This window comes from Oryzias latipes, chromosome 5 (genome assembly GCF_002234675.1).
Source record: "Oryzias latipes chromosome 5, ASM223467v1".
Lineage (NCBI taxonomy): Eukaryota > Metazoa > Chordata > Actinopteri > Beloniformes > Adrianichthyidae > Oryzias > Oryzias latipes.
In genome coordinates, this window is record NC_019863.2 from 31379115 (window position 1) to 31405564 (window position 26450).

At 43.3% G+C, this 26450-nt stretch overlaps 1 protein-coding gene across 4 annotated transcripts in view; it reads left to right on the top strand.

Annotated features, from left to right (window-relative positions):
* LOC101165974 (ephrin type-B receptor 2) overlaps positions 1-26450 on the top strand; it is a 148246-nt gene that overhangs the window by 75088 nt on the left and 46708 nt on the right. For all 4 annotated transcript variants that reach the window (XM_023955297.1, XM_023955298.1, XM_023955295.1 and 1 more), the window contains exon 4: positions 24862-25017. In XM_023955297.1, the coding sequence (XP_023811065.1) occupies positions 24862-25017 (156 nt within the window). The remainder of the gene's footprint in view (positions 1-24861; positions 25018-26450) is intronic.

Here is a 26450-nt window from a genome sequence, read left to right on the forward strand (position 1 = left end):
CGCCTCGTCCCTCCACAGACCATCCTTCACTAGATGAGACAATTGGAAGCAGTTTGCCTCAGAACTGAGTCGGCTCCTCTCAGGCACACTGCTGATACATTGATGTCTTTCAGTCCTTGCAGGGCTTTGTTAACTCCTCCTTGCGACCTTCTTACTAAATATAGCGATTGGTGTATTGATTTGGGTATGTGGCGCATTCACAGCATGCCTGCGCGATAATGACCTATTTTAACAGATTGCTTGTAGATAAGTACTGTTTTTTTCCCTCCTCCTTTTCCCCCTTGGGTGTGGCTTTTGTGTTAAACCTGTTGAAAGGAGACCATCTCGTCTTCAGAGTGGAGAAAAAAACAACAAATGCTTGGCTTCAGATGTTGAAAGCATCCCATAATCCCATATCCATTGTGTCTTGTGGCTGACATGCTCACATTGGTGCATATATGTGCTGCATAAAGCATGAACTTTTGATGTTAATGTTAATTTGTGCGTTCACTCTTGTTGCTGTCAGTAGCTGTTTGACTTCAGCGCTTTGCAAAGTTGTGACAGTTTGGTCGGGTCTACAAGCAGTGAGATTAAGTGCCAGTCATTCACAGGATTGTGCCTCGCTGCTATTTAAGCGTGGGAACATGGAAGAGGGCCACTGTACGCCTGCCAAAAATGGCTTAAGTCTGACTCTAATGCGCCGGCAGGTGTGCTTCCCATCACAGGGTGATGGAGATTCAGACGGCAGCTCTGAAGTTCCTCTCATACCTGTCTGTGTGGACTGGCAAGAGGAAATGGCATCACCGATAACTGAACAAAACCCTGAAATGCCATAAGTGAACAGTTCACCGTATTTAAGGCCTTTTCTAGTGTTTTATATATTTATTAAGTTTTCAGTTTTAAAACATAGAACAAACAAACTCAAAACCCAGTCCCCCACCCCCTGCTGCTGTCAGTGTCATATACACCAATATCAATTTTAGTGATGGAAATATAAGGAAATAAAATGGTGCAAGTTATAAGCAGAAACATGAATATATAAAATCTGTCACAGTATAGGTTAAATAGCATATACATTACAAAAATAAAAAATTAAAAAATAAGTAAAGTGCAAATATATTAATACACACGTAAAGAAGAAGGAAAAAAAAAAAAAAAAAAAAAAAAAAAAAAAAAACGGCATCATTCTGTTACACTTGTAGATGGTAAACTATAAAAGTTGAGAAATGGTCTCCATACCTTATAAAATTTATGCTCTGATTGTCTTACAGTAAATCTTATTTTTTCAAGCTTAAGATGGTAAAGCACATCTTGAATCCAATGTGATAAAGTGGGTGGGGCAGCATCTTTCCACTTAAGCAGAATGAGGCGTCGAGCTAGTAAAGTTGTAAAAGTAATGATTCTCTGACCACCTGGAGGCAATGTCGGAGCCCCGCTGTTTATTCCAAACAGAAATATAAGTGGGTTTAAAGTCAGTTGGACTCCCAAGATGCAGCTAAGTGCCTCACATATATTTCCCCAAAAGCACTGTATTTTGGGGCAGTACCAAAAAGTATGAACTAGTGTGGCCTCTGCTGATTTGCATCTGTTACACAGTGGATCAATTTGTGGGTACATTTGGGCTAATCTGGCTTTACAGAGGTGAGCACGATGCACAACCTTAAACTGCAATAGACAGTGTTTTGCACAAATCGAGGATGAGTTGATGTTCCTCACTATATTTTCCCAGTCTGTTTCATTAATGGTTTCATCAAGATCCTGCTCCCAATATGTTTTAATGGTTAGCATCGAGGAAGACTCTATGGCTGAGATCATGCCAAGCAATTTAGAGATGGATTTCTTCCGGGTGGGATTGAAGATCAAAATGTTATCCAGAGTATTTTGAGGAGGTTTAATAGGGAACCCTGTGATGGAGGTCATGATGAGATGACGCACCTGCAAGTATCTAAAAAAATCTGAGTTAGGAACATTATATTTGTCGACCAGTTGCTGAAAAGTGGCAAATTGATTATCAAAAAATAAATCGTTAAAGGTCGTCAAACCGTGTCGCCGCCACCTCTGAAATGCAGCATCCAACAATGAAGGTTGGAAGAATGTATTGGATGCTATTGGAACTTGCAGGCTCATCCCTAAGTAACCAAAATGTTTCCTGAATTGATGGCAGATTTTAATCGAGTTATGTACTACAGGATTATCAATAGTCAGAGGTTTAGTCAGTGGGAGTGCTGCACCAACGACCGAGGGTAACAGACCAGGTCCAGCAGAAAGTTTTTCCATCTCCACCCACGGCGGTCCAACATCATAAGAGTAATGTGCCCAGTATGTCACACAAAACAGATTAGCAGCCCAATAATAATAGCGTAAATTTGGAAGTGAAAAACCACCATGTTGTTTTGCTTTCTGCAGATGTTCCTTGCGCAGCCGTGGTTTTTTGCCGTTCCATATGAACGCTGAGATAATAGAGTCAAGTTTTTTAAAGTAACTATTAGGGATATATACGGGGATGCTCTGAAATAGATATAGAAATCTGGGTAATACAGACATCTTAACCACGTTCACTCTCCCAACTAGCGAGAGGTAGAGGGGAGACCATTTAGCCAGGTCCTGTTGTATTGTCACCTGCAGTTTCCCAAAATTTTCTTTAAACAGATCACAGGGTTTTTGTGTTACAGTTATTCCTAAATAGACAAAGCTAGTTCTTGTTATCTTAAATGGGAGAGTAATTTCCTTCATGGCTGAATCAGATATGTTAAGTGGCAATAGCTCACTTTTCTGCAGATTTATTTTGTAACCGGAGATAGTTCCAAACTTACCAAGCAGTTCTAAAACGTGAGGGATAGTGTCTTTAGCCTTAGATATAAACAGCAGGAGGTCATCCGCATAAAGGGCTAACTTATGTTCTGTACCCCATCTTGAAATGCCACAAATGTAATTATTTTTCCTTATTGTTATTGCTAAGGGCTCGATGGCTAACACAAAGAGTAGTGGGCTGAGGGGGCAGCCCTGTCGGGTACCACGGTGCAGACTAAACGGTTTGGAGTAGGTATTATTAGTGAGTACTGTAGCAGATGGACAAGTATACAAAAGCTTGACCCATGATAGAAAGGATGACCCGACCCCAAATTTGTTTAGAGTCTCAAAAAGATATTTCCATTCAATCCTATCAAAGGCTTTCTCAGCGTCCATGGAAAGAAGGCATTCAGATTCGGTTACACTAGGGGTGTATAAAATATTGAAAAGCCGTCTAATACTAAAAAATGACCGACGGTCCTTAACAAAACCAGATTGGTCATTAGAGACTAGACTAGGCAGGACAGTTTCGAGTCGGCAGGCAAGGACTTTAGCCAGGATTTTATAGTCAGTATTCAAGAGTGAAATTGGCCTGTAAGAACCGCACTCTAGTAGGTTTTTATCCTTTTTAGGGAGTAAAGTAATACTGGCTTGGTTCAAACTATTAGGAAGAGTACCTTTGCAGAAAGAGTCTGCAAACATTGTGGTCATCAAAGGGGCCAGTTTTTCAGCAAAAGTAGAATAAAACTCACTTGGCAGACCATCGGGGCCTGGTGATTTCTGTGGATGTAAAGCCCTAATTGCTTTCAAGACTTCCTGCTGTTGTATAGGCGCATTCAACCTCGACAGTTCCTCTGATCTCAGGGTGGGTATTGGTAGGTCTCTAAAAAATTCAGAAAGAAGGTTAGAGTTGCACATATTATCAGAGCTATATAATTTGTAGTAATAAGATTGGAAAGCATCATTTATTTCCTGCTGGTCAGTCAAAACTGTGCCATCTGGTGCAGCAACCCCATGAATAACTTGCTTGGCCCTCGCACTTTTCAGTTGCCTCGCCAGTATTTCACCTGCCTTATCCCCATGTTCATACATGTTGCTCCGATTTTTCATTAACAAGTATTCAATAGAGTGTGATGTGAGCCTGTCATGCTCAGCACTGAGTGCCAAGCGCTTTTTATATAAATCTTGTGTGGGGTTTTGAGAGTGCCTTTGATCCACATCAGCTATTTGTTTTTCCAGATCTTTCTGCCTTGATACAGAATCACGTTTCTTTTTGGCCATAAAAGATATCACTTGACCTCTAAGATAGGCCTTAAGAGCCTCCCAAACAGTTGCAATAGGGACATCAGATGTTAGATTAAATTCCAGGAAAAAGGAGATCTGGTCTGAGATGAAATCTACAAATGTTTCGTCACTCAGTAAAAGAGAGTTAAATCTCCAGTGTCTCCTGGGAGAAAAGGAAGCAGGTATATTCAGTTTTAGCACAAGAGGGGCGTGGTCAGATATTACAATTGGTTGATAATGACATAGCTGAATATTTGGAGTCAATTTGTTATCTGTAAAGAGATAGTCGATTCTGCTGTAAGACTGATGCGCATTTGAGAAGAAGGAATATTGCCTGTCTTGTGGGTGTAAAAAACGCCAGATATCCAAAACGCCATAGGTGGAGAGGAATGATTGAACATGGGCAACAGATTTAGGTACAGAGTATCCAGGTTTCACAGACGACCTATCCAGCCCAGGGTTCAGGCATAGGTTAAAGTCTCCTCCCATAATAAGGAAATGTGTGTTAAGGCACGGTATCTGACCAAAAACGCGTGCGAAAAAGGAAGGATCATCGCAATTGGGAGCATAAATATTGACCAAAATAACACCAAGATTATAAAGTGAGCCAGTAACTATGATGTATCTGCCAGCCGGATCAGCCAGGACAGAGGAGCATGTAAAAGAGATATTTTTTCTTATAAGTATTGCAGTCCCTCTAGCTTTCCCTTGAAAGGAAGAATGAAAAAGCTGCCCCACCCAGCCACATTTCAATCGGTTGTGATCCGAGATTTTGAGGTGAGTTTCTTGTAGGAAGATTATATCCGCGCTATTTAAGGCCTTTTCTAACCAAACGGCAGCAACTCAAATGAAACCTGCAGTTTCAGTTTCTCACTTTCTCACACACTTTAAACTACTGTAAGTCTCCAACCATTGACACAATTACACGATCAGGCAAACGCTTACAGTTTAGTGTGAAGGCGCTGCTTTTCTCTGTGTCTGAATCAGCTGGTTTAGGTCAATTGCGTAAACTCTACAATAAACTGTTGCATATCAGCGCGAATCTGCTTTTGGAGAGCTCTAGTAATTCTTTAAAGGGTTAACGATGCATTCATGTTGGTGGGTTTGATTCCCTCCAGGGCTCATTTCCTTGGATAGTCAGTTTTCGGTCTACTGAAAGGGCCGTGTGTTCAGAGAAGAGTCTGAAAGACCATCCTGGAAACTAAAGTTCACACCTTTGTCTGGTCTGGTTTGTGTTCACACAAAGACTGGAACGGACCAAACTGCCTGGAAGAATCCTACTGGTTCTAAAATGCCGTTCACTTTTCTAAGACAAGAAGCAGGGAGAAAAAAAAGTGCTAGTTCTGCGAATCCTCCGATGAATTTGTAGTAGTGAGTGCGTGTACCTCCTCACTACTCCGTGTTTACCACTCTTTTCCTTGGTGCTCATCAAACTTGCCGGTGTGAATGCGTCCCTGGACTCACCCAGGACAGGAGAATCTCAGGAAAGGTAACTCAATCACATGACTCTACAGTGGCGTTTTCATTCACTTTGGAGATTATCAGCCACATCAGAAAGCCCCGGAGAACTGATGTCTTTCCTCCTCCTCTTTACTTATTCACTGACTTTCCAGGGACTGCTACAATCAGGCCTTTGTGGGCCGGCTTGTCTGTCATCTCCCTGGTTCTGTTGATGCGGGCCTCGTGCTGAGAGCGTGGTCTCCTCATACACCCGACCAGGGGTTAGCTAATTGTGCTTGTTGAGCCAGAACCTGCCAGAGTGATGATAAGAAGGTATTTGATGTCTTCAGAGGCATTTGGAGAGCTTGTTTTCCATGATATTCGTTTTTAGTTTGGGAAATGACTGTGTGGAAATCCTTAAAACACATGTCTGGAAACATAAACATACAGAACCACACGTGCATGCATGGACAAAGAGGTTCAGGAAGGGCTCAAAAGCTTATTTAGGCTTGACAGGGTATGTGAAGAATGATACACTTATCAAAAATAGTTGTAAAGGAGGAGCCCATAAAAATCACAGCCCATGATTGCAAGTGGTAATTTCCGTCTTTAATCAAATGTCTCTGGCGAGGAGATCTGGCAGACGGCCATGAATTGAAGGTTTTCTCTTAGCACGTCCTCATTAAAGCGGCAGCAAGTCAAGCAAGACCGACTCTACTATCAGCACATCTGGATGTAAGACTCCAAATATAACACAAACAGAGGAATATTTGGATTTGTTTTAGTGTAATTGCTTCATCTTTTCAGGAGCAGACAGAAAGCTTTCCAGAAGCTCCAAGGATGATCCACAAACGGACGTTAGCTTTGTCATGCTGAAAACCTCATCCACCGGGTATTTCTGCCAGGTGTGGAACTTGTAAAGATTTCATGACAATTCACATACGTGTGTTGTGGGTGAGGATTTCAGCCCCCCACCCCCATCCTCACTGGGATAATCCTGCTGTCTCCAGGAACCCAAGACTAATCTGCCAGTTGCTTTTTTGCAAGCCCTCGCTCATTTGAAGCTGCCTGGACCTCTGCCTCAACATCACGGCCCCCCAGTCCAGATCTGAAACCGGCCTTTGTGTGTTTTTTTAGCACAAGTGTTAAATAAATCGTTACGTCTGCACTCTACTGCAGCAACCTTCTGGACTTGTAGGTTACAGAAAAGCTCGTTTTGAGGACTCGCATGGCTGTCTATGAGACGGAGCAGCAGCTGTGAGAGCAGAGAGCCATCTGCTGAGCCATTATGTTTTTGACTATAACCGTTTTCAGGGTTCAGCATGAATGGAAGGGATGATCTACGGCCTGCATGAATGTGTCTGATCTCAGTACTGAAGCATGACCAAATAAACCAAATAAACAGAAAAAAATGCTCCGATGATATTTCGTTTAAAGACGTGCACGTTGTGGATCGTTAGGAAGGCTATCGGTTCCTTCTCCTCTAAGGACGGCTTGAGGGGAAGTGAAAACGTTTTTGGCTGCCTTTCATTTTTAAATCACATCGAGCCTTGAGGATGAAAATGCTGAAAGAGTGAGGGTTTTGTTTGCACACAGCCGGGCTTACCTGCTCGACTCTGTTGGGTTTTTTTCATTTAAAGAGTTTTGTGCTTTTCATTTTTTACATGCATCAGGTAAAAAATGGCATCAGCTCACACTTCTAGGTCTCAACGTGCATCACAAAAAGTGTATGTTGGTAAACCAGAGGACCACAGATATTCATCACAGCTAATAATCTAAAACAAATCATCCTAAAGGCCGTGTCACACACCCACTACATACTTTTTTCACGTATGAAATGTCGGCCTTTCGTGATTCATGTGTGACATGCGTAGCTCAAAAGTTCTTGTGTTGCTCATCCGTCGATGTGCTCAGATGTCCGTCCCGTCCGGACGACGGGCCTTTACAAGAAATCGGATCTTAGCTGTTCAACATTTTTGGTGGGTTGAGAATTACGCAGTTCATACGTATTTTAAGACGTTCTTATGCAATTGTGCCTGATTTTTCTGAGATGCATACACACAACCGTTCCACGTATGTCCAACAGACTTTTCACGGTTGTACCACCGAGGTATAACTTTTATATTGCACATATCACATTCAAATGACGTAATTGGCCCATGAATCACTAAAGAATTGCACACAATAATCGCACGGTCTACGTTGATTTATGACCGATTTTCATCCATGCAATGTGCGCAAAATGTACATAGCAGTGACACGGCCTTCAGAGGCAGCAGAGAAGTTTAGTGTGCAAAACAGGCCCCTCCCACTCCGCTCCCATACTCCTGAATAAGCTGGGTGCTTGAAGCTGTACAGCCACCACTGAGACCGCCGTGCCCCTCCTCTGGTAGAGCTAATTTTGTAATTATCTAGTGGTTGAAGATGAAGTGCAATCTTCTGATTTATAAAAGGTATCTCATGTTTAAGCAGGTTCTGCTTCAAATTAGTCAGTCTGATCACTAAATATAAATATGAGCGCGCTCTCACGCTGCATCTCTGATTGAACTGTTTCATTCATATCTTTCAGCGTCTGCCACAAAGGATGTGAGTGACTTTCTCCCAGCACCAACCTGCTCAGCCGTAGGATTTAGTTTGTAACTTGATGATCCTGTTTGAGGCTTGTGTCCCGCCCGAGTCACAGATTAGAAAGTATCACACTTCTGACTGTTGGGTCAGCTTTATAGTAAGTTATTCCATCATCAAGCAGAAAAAAAGTCTAAATTATAGAACAAAAAAAAAGAAGTTTTTCACCAGATGTTTTGCTTTTAACAAGATATTTACAGACTGGAAAATGTTTAAAGCTGACGCCTTAACTGCATTTTATAGAGAGAACTGAATGTATTCATATATGAGTTAAGCATCGGTCGCACACACCCATAAAGATCGTTGACCTGTACTGGTGCTGCAGATTTTTGGGGTCGTCCTGGCCCGTGGAGGGTTAAAGAGGAGTTGGCGTGCGTCTTGCAGTTCCCCTGAGGCTGTCACCTGGTGCACGTGACACGTTGGTGCCCATAGGACGTCCACACAAACTACTTTTTGTCTAATTTCATCATTTCTAACAGCCAGGCTACACGTATGGAGTGCACATTTGGCAAGTGAACAGAACTAACAGGCTTTTGGGGGGGGGTTGAAAAAAGTAAAATCTGTATTGCACGCCTGCATCTCACCTGTCGCCCGCAGCATGCCCGTAGAAAACGCGTGCATGAGCATTGTCTCTCTACGGGCTCACTGAGCGGTCGACCACTTTGCCGTTTCCTGCAGGTCACCTGCATGTCCAGAACCGCTTTGACCATCGCTCACCCGCAGACGGCCTAGATCCACCCACAGGGGCAGTTGGGACTAAGGCCCAGTTTATATGTCATAGTGATTTTTCAATCGCTCGGTTGTATTAGTTGTAAGGTCACCGGAAGGGAATCGCCCCAGTCGCAGCAAAAATGTCACACAAGCTGATGATGTCCTCCTGGATTGGAATTTTAAGCCCATAGTTCCATTGCAGGCACATTTCAACATTTTACCTTTATTTAATATTACGTGGTTAGAAGTCATAATGGTGGAGGAAACCTGATCCAGAAAATTGCTGTTCTTGCCACTGTTACTTCAAAAGAGGTTAGACCTTCATTAAGGCTCAGTTCCACCAAAATTCAAAAGATGACATTTCCACTGCATTCCTTCTTGCCTTCTTGCTAAAGCAACTATGACCTTGGCTATATTTGATTAAGATATGGAGCAGGTGGCAAATTTGACCTATTAAAAAAACAAACAAGGTTAAATTTGGAATATTGAGGCTTTTAAAGTACAAAAACAACCAAAAAAATAACCTTATAAACCACCTACGTTGTCTTGTCTGCCCCATTAATTAACTACAAACTTATTTATGAAGATAGAAAAATTAAATGTATGAATAAGTTTAAAAACAGAACCTTATAGATCCACGTATATATCAGTATCAATAAAATACCAAACCACTGAAACACTGGAGACAATCACGTCATTTGGCTTAAAAATCACTCAGAAGTTTGTCACAGTTATCGCAGACAGTCGTAGGTAAAACCGGCCCACTCCGGTGGGGGTCCAGGGGCCGATCACCATGAAGTCTTAACTGGGCGTTAAGGATGTTTGAGCTGCCTGATGACGGCCAAAAGGCAGTTTACAGCTGTTATCTTTCGTCTCCCTCCTACAATTCATCTGAATGGGAGAGTCGGTGCTGCCTCGTTAAATGCTTGTGGTCAGCGGAGTAGATATGATCTTCCATAACTGAGCTCCAGGGATTGATGCCGGAGATATGAAGCCCCCGCCTCTGAACCCGATACTCTCTCTCCGGCTGGGGGTCCGCCTTATCTCCATTTTGGAGGTGTGAGTGTGTTTGCTTTGGAGGGGTTACACAGAGACGGATCCGGCACCAGCTGCCACTTCCGATGCCACCCCCCTCCATTGCTGCCGTACCCCCCCCCCCCCCCCCCCCCCCCGCGCTGCAACGGCGCTCGTCCCCCCTGACTGGATTACACGACGCCCCTTTATGCCACCTGTCCATCAGCGAGGCTGCACCTTAGGGAGCCCTCACCGCTGAGCTTGGAAGTGCCGCTCGCCTCCTTTGTTAGTATTCTACCCCCCCCCCCCCCCCATTCTCTCCCCTCTCCTTTCTTTTGCCACCACGCTGCTTCATACAAAAACAGACACACAAAAAGACACATGCAGACAAGTGATTGCCTCTGTCAGCTATTTCCTACGTCTGCCTCCAGGCACAAAGGACTCCAGCGCTGCTGCCACCTCTGCGCTCATCGCTCACCTGTATGCAGGGAGGCCAGCAGCCGGGGCTTGTGGGTAACGAAATACTCCACTAGAATTAGCACAAAACCGATGACGTGAACAGGCCGTTTGTTTCCACGGTTGGGTGCTATTATATAATCAGGTGTGGTTCTCTTGATTTCTCATTTAGGACAAACCAACTCTGTTTATGTCCCCCCCCCCCCCCCCCCCCCCTTTGGGTTATTCATCATGGATTCATCCCACCGCTCCCCCTCTCGTACCTTCTCCACCGCCGCTTCCTCCACCCATCCTCTCTGTCATCAGCAGTCTGCGGCTGTGATCAGGGCTGTAAGGTCCGGGTGCAGCCGGCGGAACGGAGCTGGGAAGCTGCCGTACATAGCAATAGCTCCTGCTGTTGCCCTGGCAACCGCCTGTCCTTGAGTAAAAGGGCACATTTGGGGGTTTGGGAGGCTGAGGTAGTGATGGCTACAGTCAAAACTCAGAAAAGAGTTCAGATGCGTTGACCTGTGCTCCTGAGGAGGCAGGGAAAGTGCAGGGACTGAGCCCTGAAATACATGAATCATATGCTCAGAAAGATGGCTTGAAACCTGAGTCAGTGTCTGCAGGGCTTTAAAGAGTCGGCTTTTTTTCTCATGAATTTTGAACTCTGTGTGCCGTTTGCAGTCAGTGGGCGTTCCTCAAGATGTCCTGCGTGCTGCTCATATGTTCCCATGAAGGCAGCGGTGAGCTGTTGGAACCTGCCCACGCCTTTTATTTGCCTCAACAATGACAGCTCGACGCTCTGACATCTGATCACCTTCGTGTCTTGCTTGTTTAGTTCCATATTCGGGCTCCGCACGCCCATTCAGCCAGGATCTTGCTCTGAGAGACGCCATTTTTCTCGTCACTTCTCGCTCTCTTGGGAACAGGAACTGTCATTTGGTGTTGCGTGACGCCCACAGTTAGTCTCCTGTACAGGAAGCTTGCATGAGGGGTTGGAAGACTTGGGATGAGAAGACAAACACAAACTGCGTCTCTAACACACCTTTGTGACTTGACACGGTCCCATTTATTGGTTGAATGCCATGAAGCTTTCAAGCCATTGTTTTCCTGTTTCTCTTTCTTTATTCTAGTATTTTCTGCCATTTTTAACTCCTTCTACAATTTTTTCATATATTTTAACCGTTCAACTCTCCAAATGTTCAGCTCTTTCTGCTTTTTCCAGCTGTGACTTTTGGTCCTTCAAATCCTTGAACTTTTCCAGATATTCCAGGATTTCCAGGATTTTTGCCTCCATTGAAATAAAGGGGAATCCCTGGTGCAGAAGCTCGCTGGTTCGATACCCGGCTCTGGAATTTTTCACAAACATATCTTTTTTTTTATTGTGCTGTTTTCACTTTATTCATGGTCAACTTCATGGTCATTTATTTATTTATTTTTGCTAAGTGAAAGTTTCATTTTCATTCAGCAATATGGCATCAACCCTGCATTTTCTTCTGGAAATGCAGCTCCTTGTAAAGGATGCTGGAGTGACGTCGATTGACAAATTGATCGCAAAGGAAGCGTGGATAGATCCTGGGCCATCAAAAAAGAGTAAAGCTATCTTTAAAAAAAATAAAATCCCTGTCGGCCAATCATCATCAACTTCCCTTTGAAGATTAGCATCGATGCACACTGGTTTTTTTCACAGAGACTTCTGGCAAATTTCTTGAGCACTGGATTTTGGAATTGTCGATTTGGATCGCTCTATGAAATAGTGAAGGCTCTATATGGTGCAGTATGTATTGACTAGTGAAGGAATTCGGACCCAGCCGTGGAGTTTTTCTTTGTCCTAAACTTCAGAAAGGTGTGAGCGTTCAGCCTCGGATTCCCACCCGTGGATGTAGTTCCTCATGTGGCTCATTTTTCCTGACAGTTGCTCAAAAAGAAACTGGAACAGAAAACACACGGAAGGTTTCTGTTGTCGGCACACCGTTGACATGACAACTATGAACACACGGGTCCAATTCAACAAGCTGTTGCCGGAAAAATGACAGAGAGACACGTTGTAATCTTACGTTTTTATCTACATTTTACCTACATTTATTATCTACTTAATAATAAATCTGTGTGTTTAAGTACATGTTTTGGTGCCGTTCGATTCAAAATTAGCTTGCATGGTGAAAAAGTGGGAACACCTGTGCTAAAAGGCAACTGGAAGGTTTTTATTCATTGTTCTTTGCTTATTAGTACATTAAGACATGTATTTATTGGATTTTGTTGTTAAACACAAATCATACATTGAGCCAAAACTAAAAAGGAGGTTTGAACCGAATCAACAATGACTTGCTGTATCCCTAATTAACAGTAATTATTTAAACCTGTTTAAGTAATTTAAATCATTTTATAATATATATAAATATAGATATACATTCATTTACTAATTTCCCCCGTTAGTAAAATGGAACATATAGCCGCCAGATTACAGAGTATGTCACCATTGCAAATGACATAGCATTATTTGCCCTGACTGACACTTTGTAGCACCGTTAATGACCTGTCATTATAAATAATTTCATACAATGGAAATCATTTAAGCATGACGTGGATCAGGACGGCTGACAAGCTCCTTTAAATGGAGATTAATACCAGTAGTGGGGCCAGTACATCTTCCGCCACACCCCAGCCATCTGCAGCCCGGCGCTCTGAAAGGGTCCACAGGCAACTCGACAGGACCCCCGCATCCTCCGGAGAGCAAGCTGTCGAGTGATCCGCCTGCATGAAATGACCCTTTCCACTGCTTCCCCTGGTCCATGTGTTGGCTCCCATGCCTGTCATTTTACTGCTGCATTTTTGCACCTCTTTTTTTTTTTAATTCCCATTGAAGAAAAATGGGAACCGAAGAAAAGGGGAGTGCAGCAGAAATTCCAGACGTTATTACAGTGCTTCATGCGCGGGTCCCCTGACTCTCCTTTCATCTCCGTTTCCCCCCTTTATTGACAGGTGGTAGTTATCAGTCCGTATGGAAGTGCTGTGGTTAAGATGGGTTCCAATGATTTTTTTTCCCGCTCTGGTATTTATGAGCTGATACTGATCATGAAAGCATTGCAGTCTAAGACACAGGGCTCCTGTCTTCTCAAAGTTTGCACCAAAAAACACTTTCTAGTGTAATTCAGTGAAATTTTGCTGCATGGAAGGAGAACATTAGAATTTGAATTCATTTAAATCTTTTCTCAGATTTAGACTTCAAAACCTGAAGTCTTTTTTTTCATCCTGCGGATGAATCCGTGATCAAAACTGCGTCCTGCAACAATGTGAAATCAGACTTGTCATGTCAACGTCGCTCTTGGCGCCATCATGGCTTGATGGGTAGACCGAGTTCTGCTCTGACACCTCACTGGACTGCGGTCAAATGCAATCAAAGCGGACAGTCTTGATTTGTTTGATGTCAGAGTTCTTGATGCTGGAATGTCGAGCCGTTTGTTTTCAGATAGAGAAGAAGCTGCAGTGTGCAGAAAGAACTGAATGAACAACGTGTGTAGATGTGGATTCTAACCAAACATCTTTTTTACCTAATGCTCACACGTTTGTTTTGGTCTGTAAAACCTCGTCACAATGTAGTGTGACCAAAAGACAGACGTTCAAAAAGCTTCAAAACGTTAAATTTCTTAATTTGCAAACATGGATTTGCTGTTCTCCTCTCTGCCTACCGTCACGATTAGATCTCCCATCTTTTGTTGGCTCCATGGACTGACTGACCCCCCCCCAAACAGGAAGTACCCACAAACGGCAAAAAAACAAAATCCCATAGACATCAATAGAGAAATAAACAAATAAACTGACCAATCAGATGCCTCAATAAAAGAAAATATCCAATGTTCCAAACGTTTGATTGACAGGATTCCCCCCCCCCCACCTGCTTTTGAGTGGTAGGGCTGTGACCTTCCAATAAGCCCACTCCTCATTACTGAGCGTGGTTGCATTAAAACTCACACTGACTCCGACCAATTATTGCTTGCTGACGTTTCTCCAATATGGCGGCATCACAGAAAAATGGCGTCTGAATGACTTCATTTGGTTGGAGCCAAAAGGGAAAATGTTCGTAGCTTGTTTTATTTTTAACATATCTTGTGTAGCTGACTGGATATGAACAAAAAAAACAAAAAACCTTGTGTTTATCTGCTACAGACGTGTTGATGACGATCGTCACATCTCAGAACTCTAGCATGAAAAGCTCTATGCTTTCATGGGAATAACCTTTCAAAATAAAGTGGAAGCACTTTTATTGTTTTAATATTCCATGTTTTTGGTGAAAAAAACATTGGTAATGTCATTCAAATTTGGTGCTGTATCCCGTCTTTTTTTTTTTGCCAGTTTCATTTTTGGCTTTCGTTTAGGGGATAATGAAAAATAAGGTCACTTACTGGGAAATTAATTCACACCAGTTGTTCCAGGACCAATATTTCCATCACACAGTATTTTTAGCCACTGCTGACATTCTGAGGCAGCACTTCAATCTTCTTCTTTGTCCTTGTAAATACCAAACCTTCTGATGGCGAGGCTTGTATATGCGCCACATATATGAGGTTAAACCCCTGCAGCATGAGCTGAAATTGTCTTCTGGGCAGCAGCCAGATGAGGTTTATTAGTAACTCGAGGCTTTATGGTGTCAGTTTATTTTTTATTTTTTTTGTATATGTATCAGAAGTAGATGGAATTAGAGGAGCTCTGGATGTGTGTGTGTGTGTGTGGTGTTTTGGGTTTCCTGGAAAAGCGTACGCTGCACGTCTGCACCTTCGGAGCTCATCTCCCAGGTGTCCCACATTTAGAGCTAATCTGCTGCTCACTTTGGCTCCAAATCTCCCTCAAAGGAATGAGTCTGCTGGAAGGAGGGGGATCCGGGATCAGAGCTCTATGGCAACTGCTGAGAAGATGCAGCTTGCAGCAAAAAGCTGAGGAGAAATGTCGCCTTCCAGGCTCTGAACGCTGGCGCTCCGTGTCCTCTGCAGGACACAAACACATCCAGACATTTGCACAGACGTGTGCAAAATTGCATCTGTGTTAGAGAATTTAAACTTTGTTCGATGCTCTTTATCAAGCTACCTTGTGATTCTTCATGACAGAATTAGATTCAATTCATTCACTGTGTTTAAGAACTGGCCGGAGTGACTCCTCCCCCTGGGGTTCTAAACAGGAAGTAGAAAAGAAGCCAAAACCCCATAGACTTCTACAGAGAAACAAACAGCTGTCACCCAGTCTGGTCAGAAGAACCATTCTGGCTCTGAAACCCTTTCTTAAACATCTTCTTGATAATCCAACGTTCAAAGCGTTTGTCAGATTTTGTGTAGCTCGCTTTGACGCAGTCAGGGTGTGGCCTTCCAACGAGCTCACTCCTGATTGGTGAGAGTGGTCACCATAGAAACGTTGCATCACACCAACACGGATCAACCACTGCTAACGGACAATGTCTAGCTCTAGGATGGGCAACTCCAAGAGCCACATTCTTGCATGTTTTCCAACATACCCTGCTCTGATCAGTTCTGATTGGCTGAACACACCTGAACCAGGTATTCAGTCATGAGTAAGGTTTGGATATCTGGAAATAATGCAGACTCAGCAGCCCTCGACTTACCCATCCCTAGACTGGCTCCAACATGGCGGCGTCCGTGTCGCCAAAACATGGCAACTGACTTGACTTCATTTTTGGGGTTGAAATAAACCGTTTCACTCGGTCCATTTTTATTTAAATTACAACCACCTGAAGCTTCAAACAACGGCTCCAGAGCAGTGTTGGTGATAGAAAATTGGCCCAGTTGGTTTTGTTTGATGCTCATAAGTAAAGTTTATTAAAAAGATAACCTATGAAAAGACCCTGGTCCATCCGTTGGTTGTTGGTTGCTGGGTTTGCACAGGTCAGCAGTTCTGGTTTTGTCCTGCCAGACCTGCTAATTGCACAGGACACAGAAACCTAAGGGGAGAGATGAATATATCATTTGTGTACGTGTGGGGTGAAGCGGAAGCCAGTTGCCTAATAGCTTTCACACAAGCCTGATTGAATTAGGCGACCAGGAGGACCGCGTTCCTAATTGAATCACGAGAGTCTGTGTTGCAAACAGTACCGGCTTGTGTTCTCTGTGGAAGCGCTTAAAAGGAAGTGGGGGGCCAATGGGGGGGGTTCAGGCTCGTCTTCACTCCTGAGGACCGACTCTCCACTTGCGGCTGCTCTGCTTTATCTGACTGTCATTTCTCAGGGTCACGCTCCATTTAGACGGGAGCCGCTGAAAGCTGGGCTGTCTGCACGTACCGCATGTGTGCATGGATGTGCTTAAAAAGCTGAAAACATGTTGAAATCTCCTCCAAAACAATGACTCTGTGTATTCAGATCGCTTTGAAAGTCACCACTTTACATGATTTTTTTCTTTAAGCTGCACCACAGCCGACAGAGGCTCACAGACGTGCACGGCTCTGAGAGCCTCTTTGGACACAATGGAGCGCAGGGAAATACCAGCATCCGTGCACACACAGTCCCTCTGATGCTGACCGTTTTCACTGCTTTCAGCACTTTTTCCTGCTGTGCTCACAAATCCTATTCCCTCAGGTTTTATGCCTCTCATCCCCCCCCCCCAGCAGCCTTGTCTTTCACACCTTAAACACAGCACACGCACACACATGCACAGCCCATGCCCATCTTCTACTCCTTTGTCTCTTCTCTAAGAGTCTGTTCATTAAATAAAGCGTTTTTTTTTGGATTGGGGGGGCATTGAGTTCTCAAAAGACCAAACGAGGAGAAAAGGGTGGAAAAGGGGGGGGCTGGAGCTGCTTTAAACACCCCCCCAGCCTGTTGGACAAAGAGTTTCCCTGTGAGGTGCTGTGGATGAGAGGCGGTGGGTAAAGGACACTCCAAAGCTGCTGCTTTTGCCGTTCCCCCCCCTTTCTGCCTCTGCTTTACAACATATTAGAGCCGGGACCGGCCATCACCCCAGCTGATCGTCCCGATGCCGGGGACAGTGTCAAACACCCGCCCATGGCTTGGGACCTCTAATTGCAGCGCAGTTGTTGTTTTTTTTTTACGCGTTTCTGAGATAATTTAAATTTAAATAATCCTGTTGTAAATTTTTTCTCTCTCGCGTCGATACGCAGGAAATGTTCAGAAAACCTTTGAAACAAAAAGAAAATGACCTGCAATAAAACCTGACGAGCACCCTGGCGCAGTGACTTCACAGCTCCTCCTGAGCTGTTTTTTTCTAGCAAAAGCCTCTAATTAAAGCTTTTATGTTGCTATATATTATTAGCAGTCATAAACATTGGCAGACATAAGCAGCTGGGCGGTTGTGTGTGTGTGTGGGTGTGTGTGTGTGTGTGTGTGTAGGGGGGTGGGGAGGTATGTTTTAAGATGGAGTGGTGTTAAAGCCTCATCAAAAACAAAAGCACAAACGCAGGACTTGGGATTATTTTGCCAATGTTGGGTTGAGGAGTGAAGAGCCTGGAAGCAATTTGAGATGATCTGGACCTTTTGACACGGCTACCACCCAATTGGGTCTGAAGTGTTTATAATTCTCCTCAAACTTCTTCTATGCGGCTTTTATTCTTGACTCAATGCCACGTTCCGTTGTCACTTTCCTTCCCAAACCCGTGCTGAGGCCGCTCTTCTTGATGATATTAATAGCGTCTGGTAGAATAAAGGATGAGCTTGAAGGAGACTTGTCGGTGGAAGAATCATCCAAAAAAAAAAAGATCAAACAGCTCCACTGCACCAATCTGAGCAGGCAGGGAGGTGGGGAATTAAAGCCTTGATGGGGTTTTTAATCACTGCTCTCCATTTCTCGACTTTTCTACATCTGACGCCGACCAACTGTGCAGCTCTTCAAATCTGACATCTGAGTTCAACATGGAAATTCCCCGCATATTTTACCAGTCATGTCAAAGTACACAGGAGCGCCAAAACATGTCATCAAGTGTCCCTTTGAACAAGCTGGCTCGGGTTTCTTTTAACCAATAAAAATGAGTTATCTTAGCTTTTACATTGATTTTCCTAACTGATTCTACTTCAGTCTGACTTGGTATTTATTTCTGAGTATTTCTATATTGAAGTTGTTGTGAATTCTGAGTTCATGCAAAAATGCAGTTCAAAAAAAGATTGTATTGATGACGTCTCCTGCTCTGCTCCTTTCTGATGCATCCACTGTCAGTGGAATCTGGATCAGAACTGTACAGCTGGACAGCTCTGATATTTTTTGCCATTTTGTTGCACCGCTCTGAGGGGCTGTAAGCTAGCAGGAGAGATTGTAAACAAAGAGCTCTCAGCAACAGGGAGGGAAAGAGGGGCGTGTTGCTCGGCGCCACCTTGAACTCAGAAGGGGGACTTCTGATGAACACCTATGTCACAGAAAACGACACAGAAACGGCGTCATCATAATTAAAAACGGATCAGAAGACGATCGGCGTGGATCTTATGTCAGCCTAACAATGTTTCCGATTTGAGCTCTGTTAAAGAGAATTTTTGGATTTCAACAGGGAGAGACATTTATTTGCGTTACAGACAAATATGCATGAATTAAGTCCATAGTTTTTGGTGGTTAGGGTCTGGGCCAATGACGTCTTGCATCTTTGGAATGAACTTGAAACAAAAAGGCTACATCCTCTCATTTGTGATTTAAAATGTCTAAATAAAATAAACCTGGACCATCGTGAATAAACCCCAGAGTCTAGACACTGATTGTGGTTAGAGGCCAGACCGTGTCGACGCATCGCTCCAGGTGGAGAACAGGGCGGAGGAAGGCTGACGAAATGTCCAGAAAGCAAAGAGACAACCCATCAGGAATTTCGACTGTAATGGGCAGAGAAGAGAGGCAGGCTATTTAGCCGTCGGTTGGCGATGGTGTGTAGGGTGTTGTACCTGTACCTGTGAGTGAGGTAGATCTTCCTTATTGAAATGTTCTTCACTGGTAAATCACTAGAGTGGTGAAGTGAATCCTTCCTGACATTCACCTGAAGAGGTCGCACAAAAGTGGACTTCAATAAAACACTTCAACAAGAAAACACTGAGATGTCTTAGAAATGGAAATTTGTTGGATTTTCTTAGACTCTTGAAACAAAACTACAGCTTTCAGGAGAACAGGAAGTGAAGGTTAAAGTCAGTGAGTCTATAATAATAATAAATATAATATAATTTCTGCTTCCTAGTAATACAAATGGAAACTCTTGAAATAGCAGCAGACAAACATCACATCAATGATGTCTGTGCATTTGCAGCCCCCTTTGATTAATGTCGACTGGTTTGTTGTACAAACAGATGGTGTGTTCGGCTTTTTGAAGTGATTTTGGTGAGGATCTAGATGTGATCCAACTAGATGTGATCCCATCAACTAAACGTAGTCATTTCTGTGTCCATTTATACTACCAGGGATGTCTCGATGAGCATGTTGGACAGAAATGTCAATAAGTTTCTGTTTAATATATTAAAAGTGTGAGTTTAAACGTCTTTTTTAAGGACCTAGATTTAGTAGTAAATTTAGAACCTTCATAAAAACGTACAGAATGCAAAACGTTGATGTTTTAAATCACCTTTTTGAAGTAATCTTTTGGCTTTTCTGCTGTTTGTTTTACTTTATTCAAATTAGACACATATTTAAATGTTTTATTGTCCGTTCTGTTCACAGTGGAATGGTGAAAAGTGCAGTGATCATAGAATATAAACTGTTACAATGGGTTTTTTGCTGTTGGGAGCATTAGAGGATTGTTATGTCATGTTTGCAAACATGATGAAATATTAATGTCTCCTTCATCAAGTCAAAGCGCCATCTTTCCCCATGATTTGAACGGCAAATGGAACGGCCTAAATTGATGGAAAAAGTTGATGTCGGATGGTTTGGTGGGAGAATGTAAATCACCCACCAGTGTGTTATCCATCTGCAGCCGCTGAATATTTAAATAGAGCGGCTCTATTAGCCTGGCATCATGTGGCTTTGTAAATACGACTCAATTATTTCCATTCATTTTCCTGAAGTCATTGCTCGGGTTGTTAAGCACAGTCTGCCGAGTGTTACGGCTCAAATGTTTAATGTGGACAAACTAATTCCCCGAATGCTTCGCCTGAAAACAAATACCAAACACTGGCGATGCCCACCTCTTCCATGTGGATACCCCCCCGTGCTGTTTCCAACGGTGCCGTTCCAAGCCCGCACTCCCATCCACAGCGCCGGGCCTCCGAGGTCAAGTTTTCCCCAGAGCTGCCGGCCAGGACTCGTTCACAGAACCCCTGAGTGGCAGCGAGAACGTCCAGGACTCCTGTTTTCTCCCCAAAATCTCTCATCCTATCAGTCAGGAAAGGAGGGAATCATATGAAGATAAATATCATATGCGGTAGTTACAACTGTCCTCATGGGGCAGATATGGGCTGTTTGGGGGCAAAAATGGTCAAATCTGTACGGATATGTGAGAAAAATGGTCAAACCTGTTCAGGACATGCAGGGAAAATGGTCATACCTGTACGGGCCTTTGTAGAAAAGTGGTCAAAACTGTGCGGGACATGCGTATGAAATGGTCAAAAACTGTTCGGGACATGCGGGTCGCCTTCTCGAAATATTAAGGTCTTATAGAGAAAATTTTAAATTAAAAAAAAAACAAAAAAACGTCAGTGTTTGTAACATGTTTAGTTTCTGTTTCTGTTTTCTGGACGATAGGTCATAGTGAACCCTTCTACAACAGATGAGGGTTCTCGTAAAGATTTTTTATTTTTTCAACACTCCTTCCCCCATGTCCTGGGCAGGAAGCACAATAAAGACGGTTATAGGAGCCTCAAGGGAACCGCAGTCGCATCATCTCTCTATGGTGCAGCGGGATTTGAGCGTCAGGTCTGTCAGTGGAGTTTAAATTGAATGAACTCGTTGATGGAGGAGATCTGTATGGTGGGACATTGTTATTATTGCACTAACACTAGCCTTACATAGTAGTGGATGCTCACCCTCATCAACTTCTGCAAACATTAGGATGATAATAAAAGGAGTTATACAAAGTTTACCTCAATCCGTTATTAATCATTCTGCCATATATGGTATGGCGACTTACCCAAACACCTCCACTATTTCCCGGATGCTGAGGCCACGCGCATGGACAGGGATGTTGATGACCGGTCGTCCTCTTTCATGCAAAAATGCAATCCCCCTTTTTGCTTAATCGCTTTAATGATGTCACAGAATGAGCTGTGTTTAAGTAGAATTTTGAAGTATTGATTTTTCATTTTTGAGTATTTCGATGCAGTTACATTGTGACAATGAAAAAGCATTTCAGTTCATCCATTTGAATTGTCAAATTAGAAATTTCTAATTGAATTTTGCTACACATTTACCAGAGAACTTTTTGAAAATGAAATGTCAAATACCATTTTCTGTATCATTTTAATTATGTGACAGAATGAGCGGCGTTGAAGAAGAAAAAGAAAAACTGTTTGGGCGGATTGCTTTTTCATTTTATTTTTGAGTCAACGAACGCAGCTTTATTGTGAAAATGAAAAATCATTTCCGGTATTGACTTTTATTTTGAATCATGAAATACAGATGCTTCCATAGAAGCTCACCTCATGAACCGGGACACGGAGACGTGATTATTGATGATTGATATACAGCTAATGCTTCCATGTAGTGATGAGGCTAAGCCCTTTGACAGTAGCTCCACCCACACGCGTCTGGAACAGCAAGTCTATGAACACAGTTTTGGACAAGCGTCCATTTGCCGTTTGAACCGCATTTGGTGTGAACTCAGCATATTTAAGAATGTGTCACTGCAGAGACAAACGCCTTCGTGTGGATGTGATGTTGAAGATGCTTGCTGGTGAGGCTTAGACTTACCAAGGATTTAGTTACACCTGTACATGTCCATGAGTCCTTGTTCTTTGTCCCGACTGGGAAGGTGACGGTGGGTTTTCAGCTTAAAGTGTTGCATCTTTATGACAAAAACTTCAGAAAGAGACCAGGACTAAGTTTGTGTTGACCTGTTTTACACGCAGCTGCAGAATTGTCATTTTCCAGATGTTAGATCTTAGCTAGAACTACGGCCAAATGATGCTTTATTTAGTTTTGGAGACATTTGTGAGTCGTTTTGTTCAAAGTTTTGTAAATGCAAAGCTCAGTGGACAGGAGAAACCTGCGTTAGCTCCATGGTTTTTACTTTGAATCAATGTTGTGTTTAAAAATAGTGAGATCCATACAGGAGAAGCGTTCTTCCTCAGCAGGGCACTGAAAGACCTGAAGGGCTTCTTCATCTTCAGAGAAGCAGCAGGTCTCTGGTGGGAATTTTCTGGTTACTGTACTTCCAACCCCTCTGGACTTTCTTCTCCATGGTCGGGGCAGGTGGGAGCTGCATTACCTGAAGCTAAACCACAAAGGTTTTTGCTTTTTTCTTTCTTCTTCTTTTTGGCCCGAGATAAAAGAAAAGCACTCGCCACGTTGTAGGTGCAAATGCCCGAGAACATTTCTTTCATTTATTTTTATTTTCCTCGTTTTGGAGCAAAAGCGAGTGTAGATTGGAGGATAAAGAGATTTGTACGGACGGGTCTGGTTTAAGTTGTTCATCAGAGGTGAATGACGCCTTTGTGACGCACAGATTTGTTGCTTTCGTGTGCAGCGGGAGACTCCGGCACACAATCACATGCACTAAAATTTAGTGGCCGACAAAGTAATTACACCCCTCCAGCTCTGTGATAAATCTAATTATTATTACTTTGTTTGGGTCTCCAGAAAAAGACCTTTAAAATGCTCTTTAAAAAAAAGGAAATGTGATATTTTTGTGATAGCTGTGGGGTGAATATTTCAGAGCAACATGTTGCCATGTCTGCAGAAAAAGCAGCTAAAAGTGTTGTGTGTTTTATTGTGGTTTATCCTGGTTGTTCTTTTATCTCGTCTCTTATCTACACTAAATTATGAATGAAAAGCAGCTCATGCAATGCTGAATTCAATCAAAACCAGTCTGCTGCATGCGTAAAGATGATTTTAATACATTCCAGAAAAGAATCTTGGGGCTTAAAATAAGTTAAAGCTGAACATTTTGATGTTTAATGCCTTGTACACTGCAAACTATTTGATCCTTGCCAAGATTTTAAACCTCATTTTTGGACATTTAATAGATTTATCCAGATTTGAACTTCTCTTTCCTCTACAAGCTTTTCTCTAAGTCAGCACAGTTCCTAGAAATAAGGACATTATTGTTAAAGTTAGTCCAAATCCCTTTTTATCTTGAAAAAGAAAAACTTGATTTAAGACAAATCAAATTCTTTGATTTCAGAAATGTTCAATGGACATTTAAATGCATTTTACGAAACAGAATTACTTCATAACACGGAGAAGCCTGTTAAACAGTTTTTACCATTGAACACAGTTGCTTTAAAGACCACAATATGAGGGTTTATTGAGAGTGACCGACTTGTCCTTAAGGCCGTGTTACACAGCCACTGTATACATTTTGCATGTATGAAGTTTCGGTCTTTCGTGATACACGTAGTACTTCCTTCATTCGTCATGTCCGTCGAGGGTTTCGGCCGACGGGTCTTTACCTGAATTCGGTTTTGAGCTGTTCAAAACTTTTGGGCGGTTAGGAATTACGCAGATTACGCGTATTTCACTTAGTTTATATGCAATTATTACGTAAATCTTACGAAATGTGTGTGATTTTATAATGTAAATGTGTGTCTTTCTACAACCGTTCCACCTATGTGTAATGGACCTTTCACGCATTTCATATAATAATCACACGCGGTTCATGGTCTACGTTGGTTTACGTGTTCTTTGCGTGGTTTATTCGTACGTCCTCCGTGGTTTTAACGTGGTTCAGTCCTGATCCATCTGTGAAAATTTCACAGAAAGACTATAACTTTTCTCACTTTTTCCATGTATGACCAATTCTCACCCAGAGGCTGTGCGACACGTTACTTAAGATCTTATTTTTGTTTTGTTCACGTTTTGTTTTAAAATGAATAATTACCACTCATTAAACTAGTTTTGTTTCGTCATTTTAATCAAAATGAACTACAATTAGATCCATAAAAACTCAAAAAAACAACAACCATTTGCTTTGAACTAACAAACAGTACTTATTGGGCTGTAGAGCATTTAATTTTTAGTAGTTCTAACAGTTGAGGTTTTTTGGCTCATTTTTCCCTTTTTGAATGCTTGTTTCTAGATTTTGACATTTTATTATCAGATACTTTTTAATTAGAAACGGCTTGCTGCATAGACAGATCATTTTACTACTTTTTGCTATTTTTTAAAAATGTTCTTTTCCTATTTTTAGGCTACCTCTTTCTGCAGTCTAATCTGAGATGCTGAGAGAGCTGAAAAACTGAATCTGTTTCAAGAAAAAAATGTTGTATTTTCTGTCTCGCAAGAAAAATAATCTTAATATGAAAGTTTGTCAACAGCAAAATAATCCTAGTTTAAAAAAATATGTCTTAATCTTTAGAATTTTTCTTGGGAAGACCATTTTTCTGACCCCATTGGCAGATTTTTCTACTTTTTTTTTGCCTTTAGGGTGTAAGAAGTTGTGACTTATTTCCGAGGGTTCTGTTCTCTCAGTGCAGTAAACGGTTGATTTTCTTGTATCTTCTTCCAGCCTGCCCATCGGGGTTTTTCAAGTCCACCCAGGGGGATCAACTCTGCCTGCAATGCCCCATCAACAGCCGCACCACCAGCGAAGGCGCCATCAACTGCGTTTGCCGCAACGGATATTACCGCACCGACTCTGATCCTCTCCAGATGCCCTGCACCAGTACGTGTCCCACAAACGTTGTTGGGCTTTGCAATCGCAGCACTCACAAGTGAACAGTCCCCGCTTTAGCGTCACAGATATGAACGTTATGGCAGGCGTGCATTTCACTCACGCAGCAGAAGAGCCCCCAGATCAAAGAACGGTGTAGTCTGTCTGACGGAGGAGGCCTGTCAGAGCCGTCGCTCACACAAACACGCCCAGGGCGGCGCTGTCTGTGGACGTGACCTGACAGGCAAGCCTCAGCTGCCCTCCTTCAACATCACACGGCTCCTTCTCCAAACCTGACCCCGGGGGCTACCGGGCCGGGCCGCGGAGCCGTGTAGGGGTCAGCGTCCCAGAATGAGCCTGGGCAAAACTGTCTCTTGTCATGCCAATGAGGCCGATTGAATTAGAATTTGAATTTGAAGTTGGGGGGGGGGGAAGAGAAAAAGAGGAGGACGGTTTGAGCAAAGTAGAAGTGAGCAGAGGAGGGGGGGCCGAGTGTGAAAGAGAGACACAGAATGAGATGAGGCAGGAATGCGAGCAGTGCATATGCGCGAGCATCCGAGGGGAGAAAAAAAGCCTCCTTTCAATGTTTCAGTGGTGTTTTTTCCTCATTCTCGCACTCTGCGCGCTGAAAGGCCGAGAGGAGGGAAAAGATTTGACGGTCCTCAACAAAGGAGATTTGCATAAGCCCGGCTCTGGGAGCCCAGCAGCTGTTGTGAATGAGAAAGCAACAGCGTCACGTCAACCGCATTAAGCGCAGCAGGGCCCTGTCTGATTAAAGCAAGACAACGGGCCCATCAGAGAGGCCCACCAGCTAATGGAAGGGATATTAGAGGTCCCCCCCCAGAAGGGAGGAGTCATCCCAAAAAAAAGGGCCCTAAAGTGGGCTTCCTTCCAGCGTCTGGTAATTGCAGCCTTTTTAGAAAGGACGTTCATTTAGAAGTGATCGATTCAGAATTGGGATGTTGTGGGCGGAGGGGAATTGCTTATCTCATTAGTCCCGGAAGACGCCGCCGCCGCCATAATGAGGTGCTCGTGGTTAAAAAAAATACAAAACACACACACACACACCAAATCTTGCTGTTTATTTGTTTGTCCTGCCACTCAACACACGCCGTGTGGGACGTTCCCTGCCTGTGACGCTTGGCTCCACGAAGTGGGCCAATAGGAGGCACAGGGGGTCCTTCCCAGCCACAGTAACCCCGCACGGCCCGCCATGAGAAAACGCCAAGAAAACACTCAACAAAGTGGACATCGGCCCTGAAAGTGAGGGTGTAAATGGGCGACTGGAGGGAAGAGGCGCTGTCAGCTTGGAATGCAGTCGGCTCAAAGGGGCTATAGTGTCACAGCCATTTTGTGGACCCGCCCTCCCCCCATGTGGGGGGGTTGTGTAAGCAGACATAGTAATTATGCCCTTCACACCGTGGAGGGCACAGCCCATCTTCCAT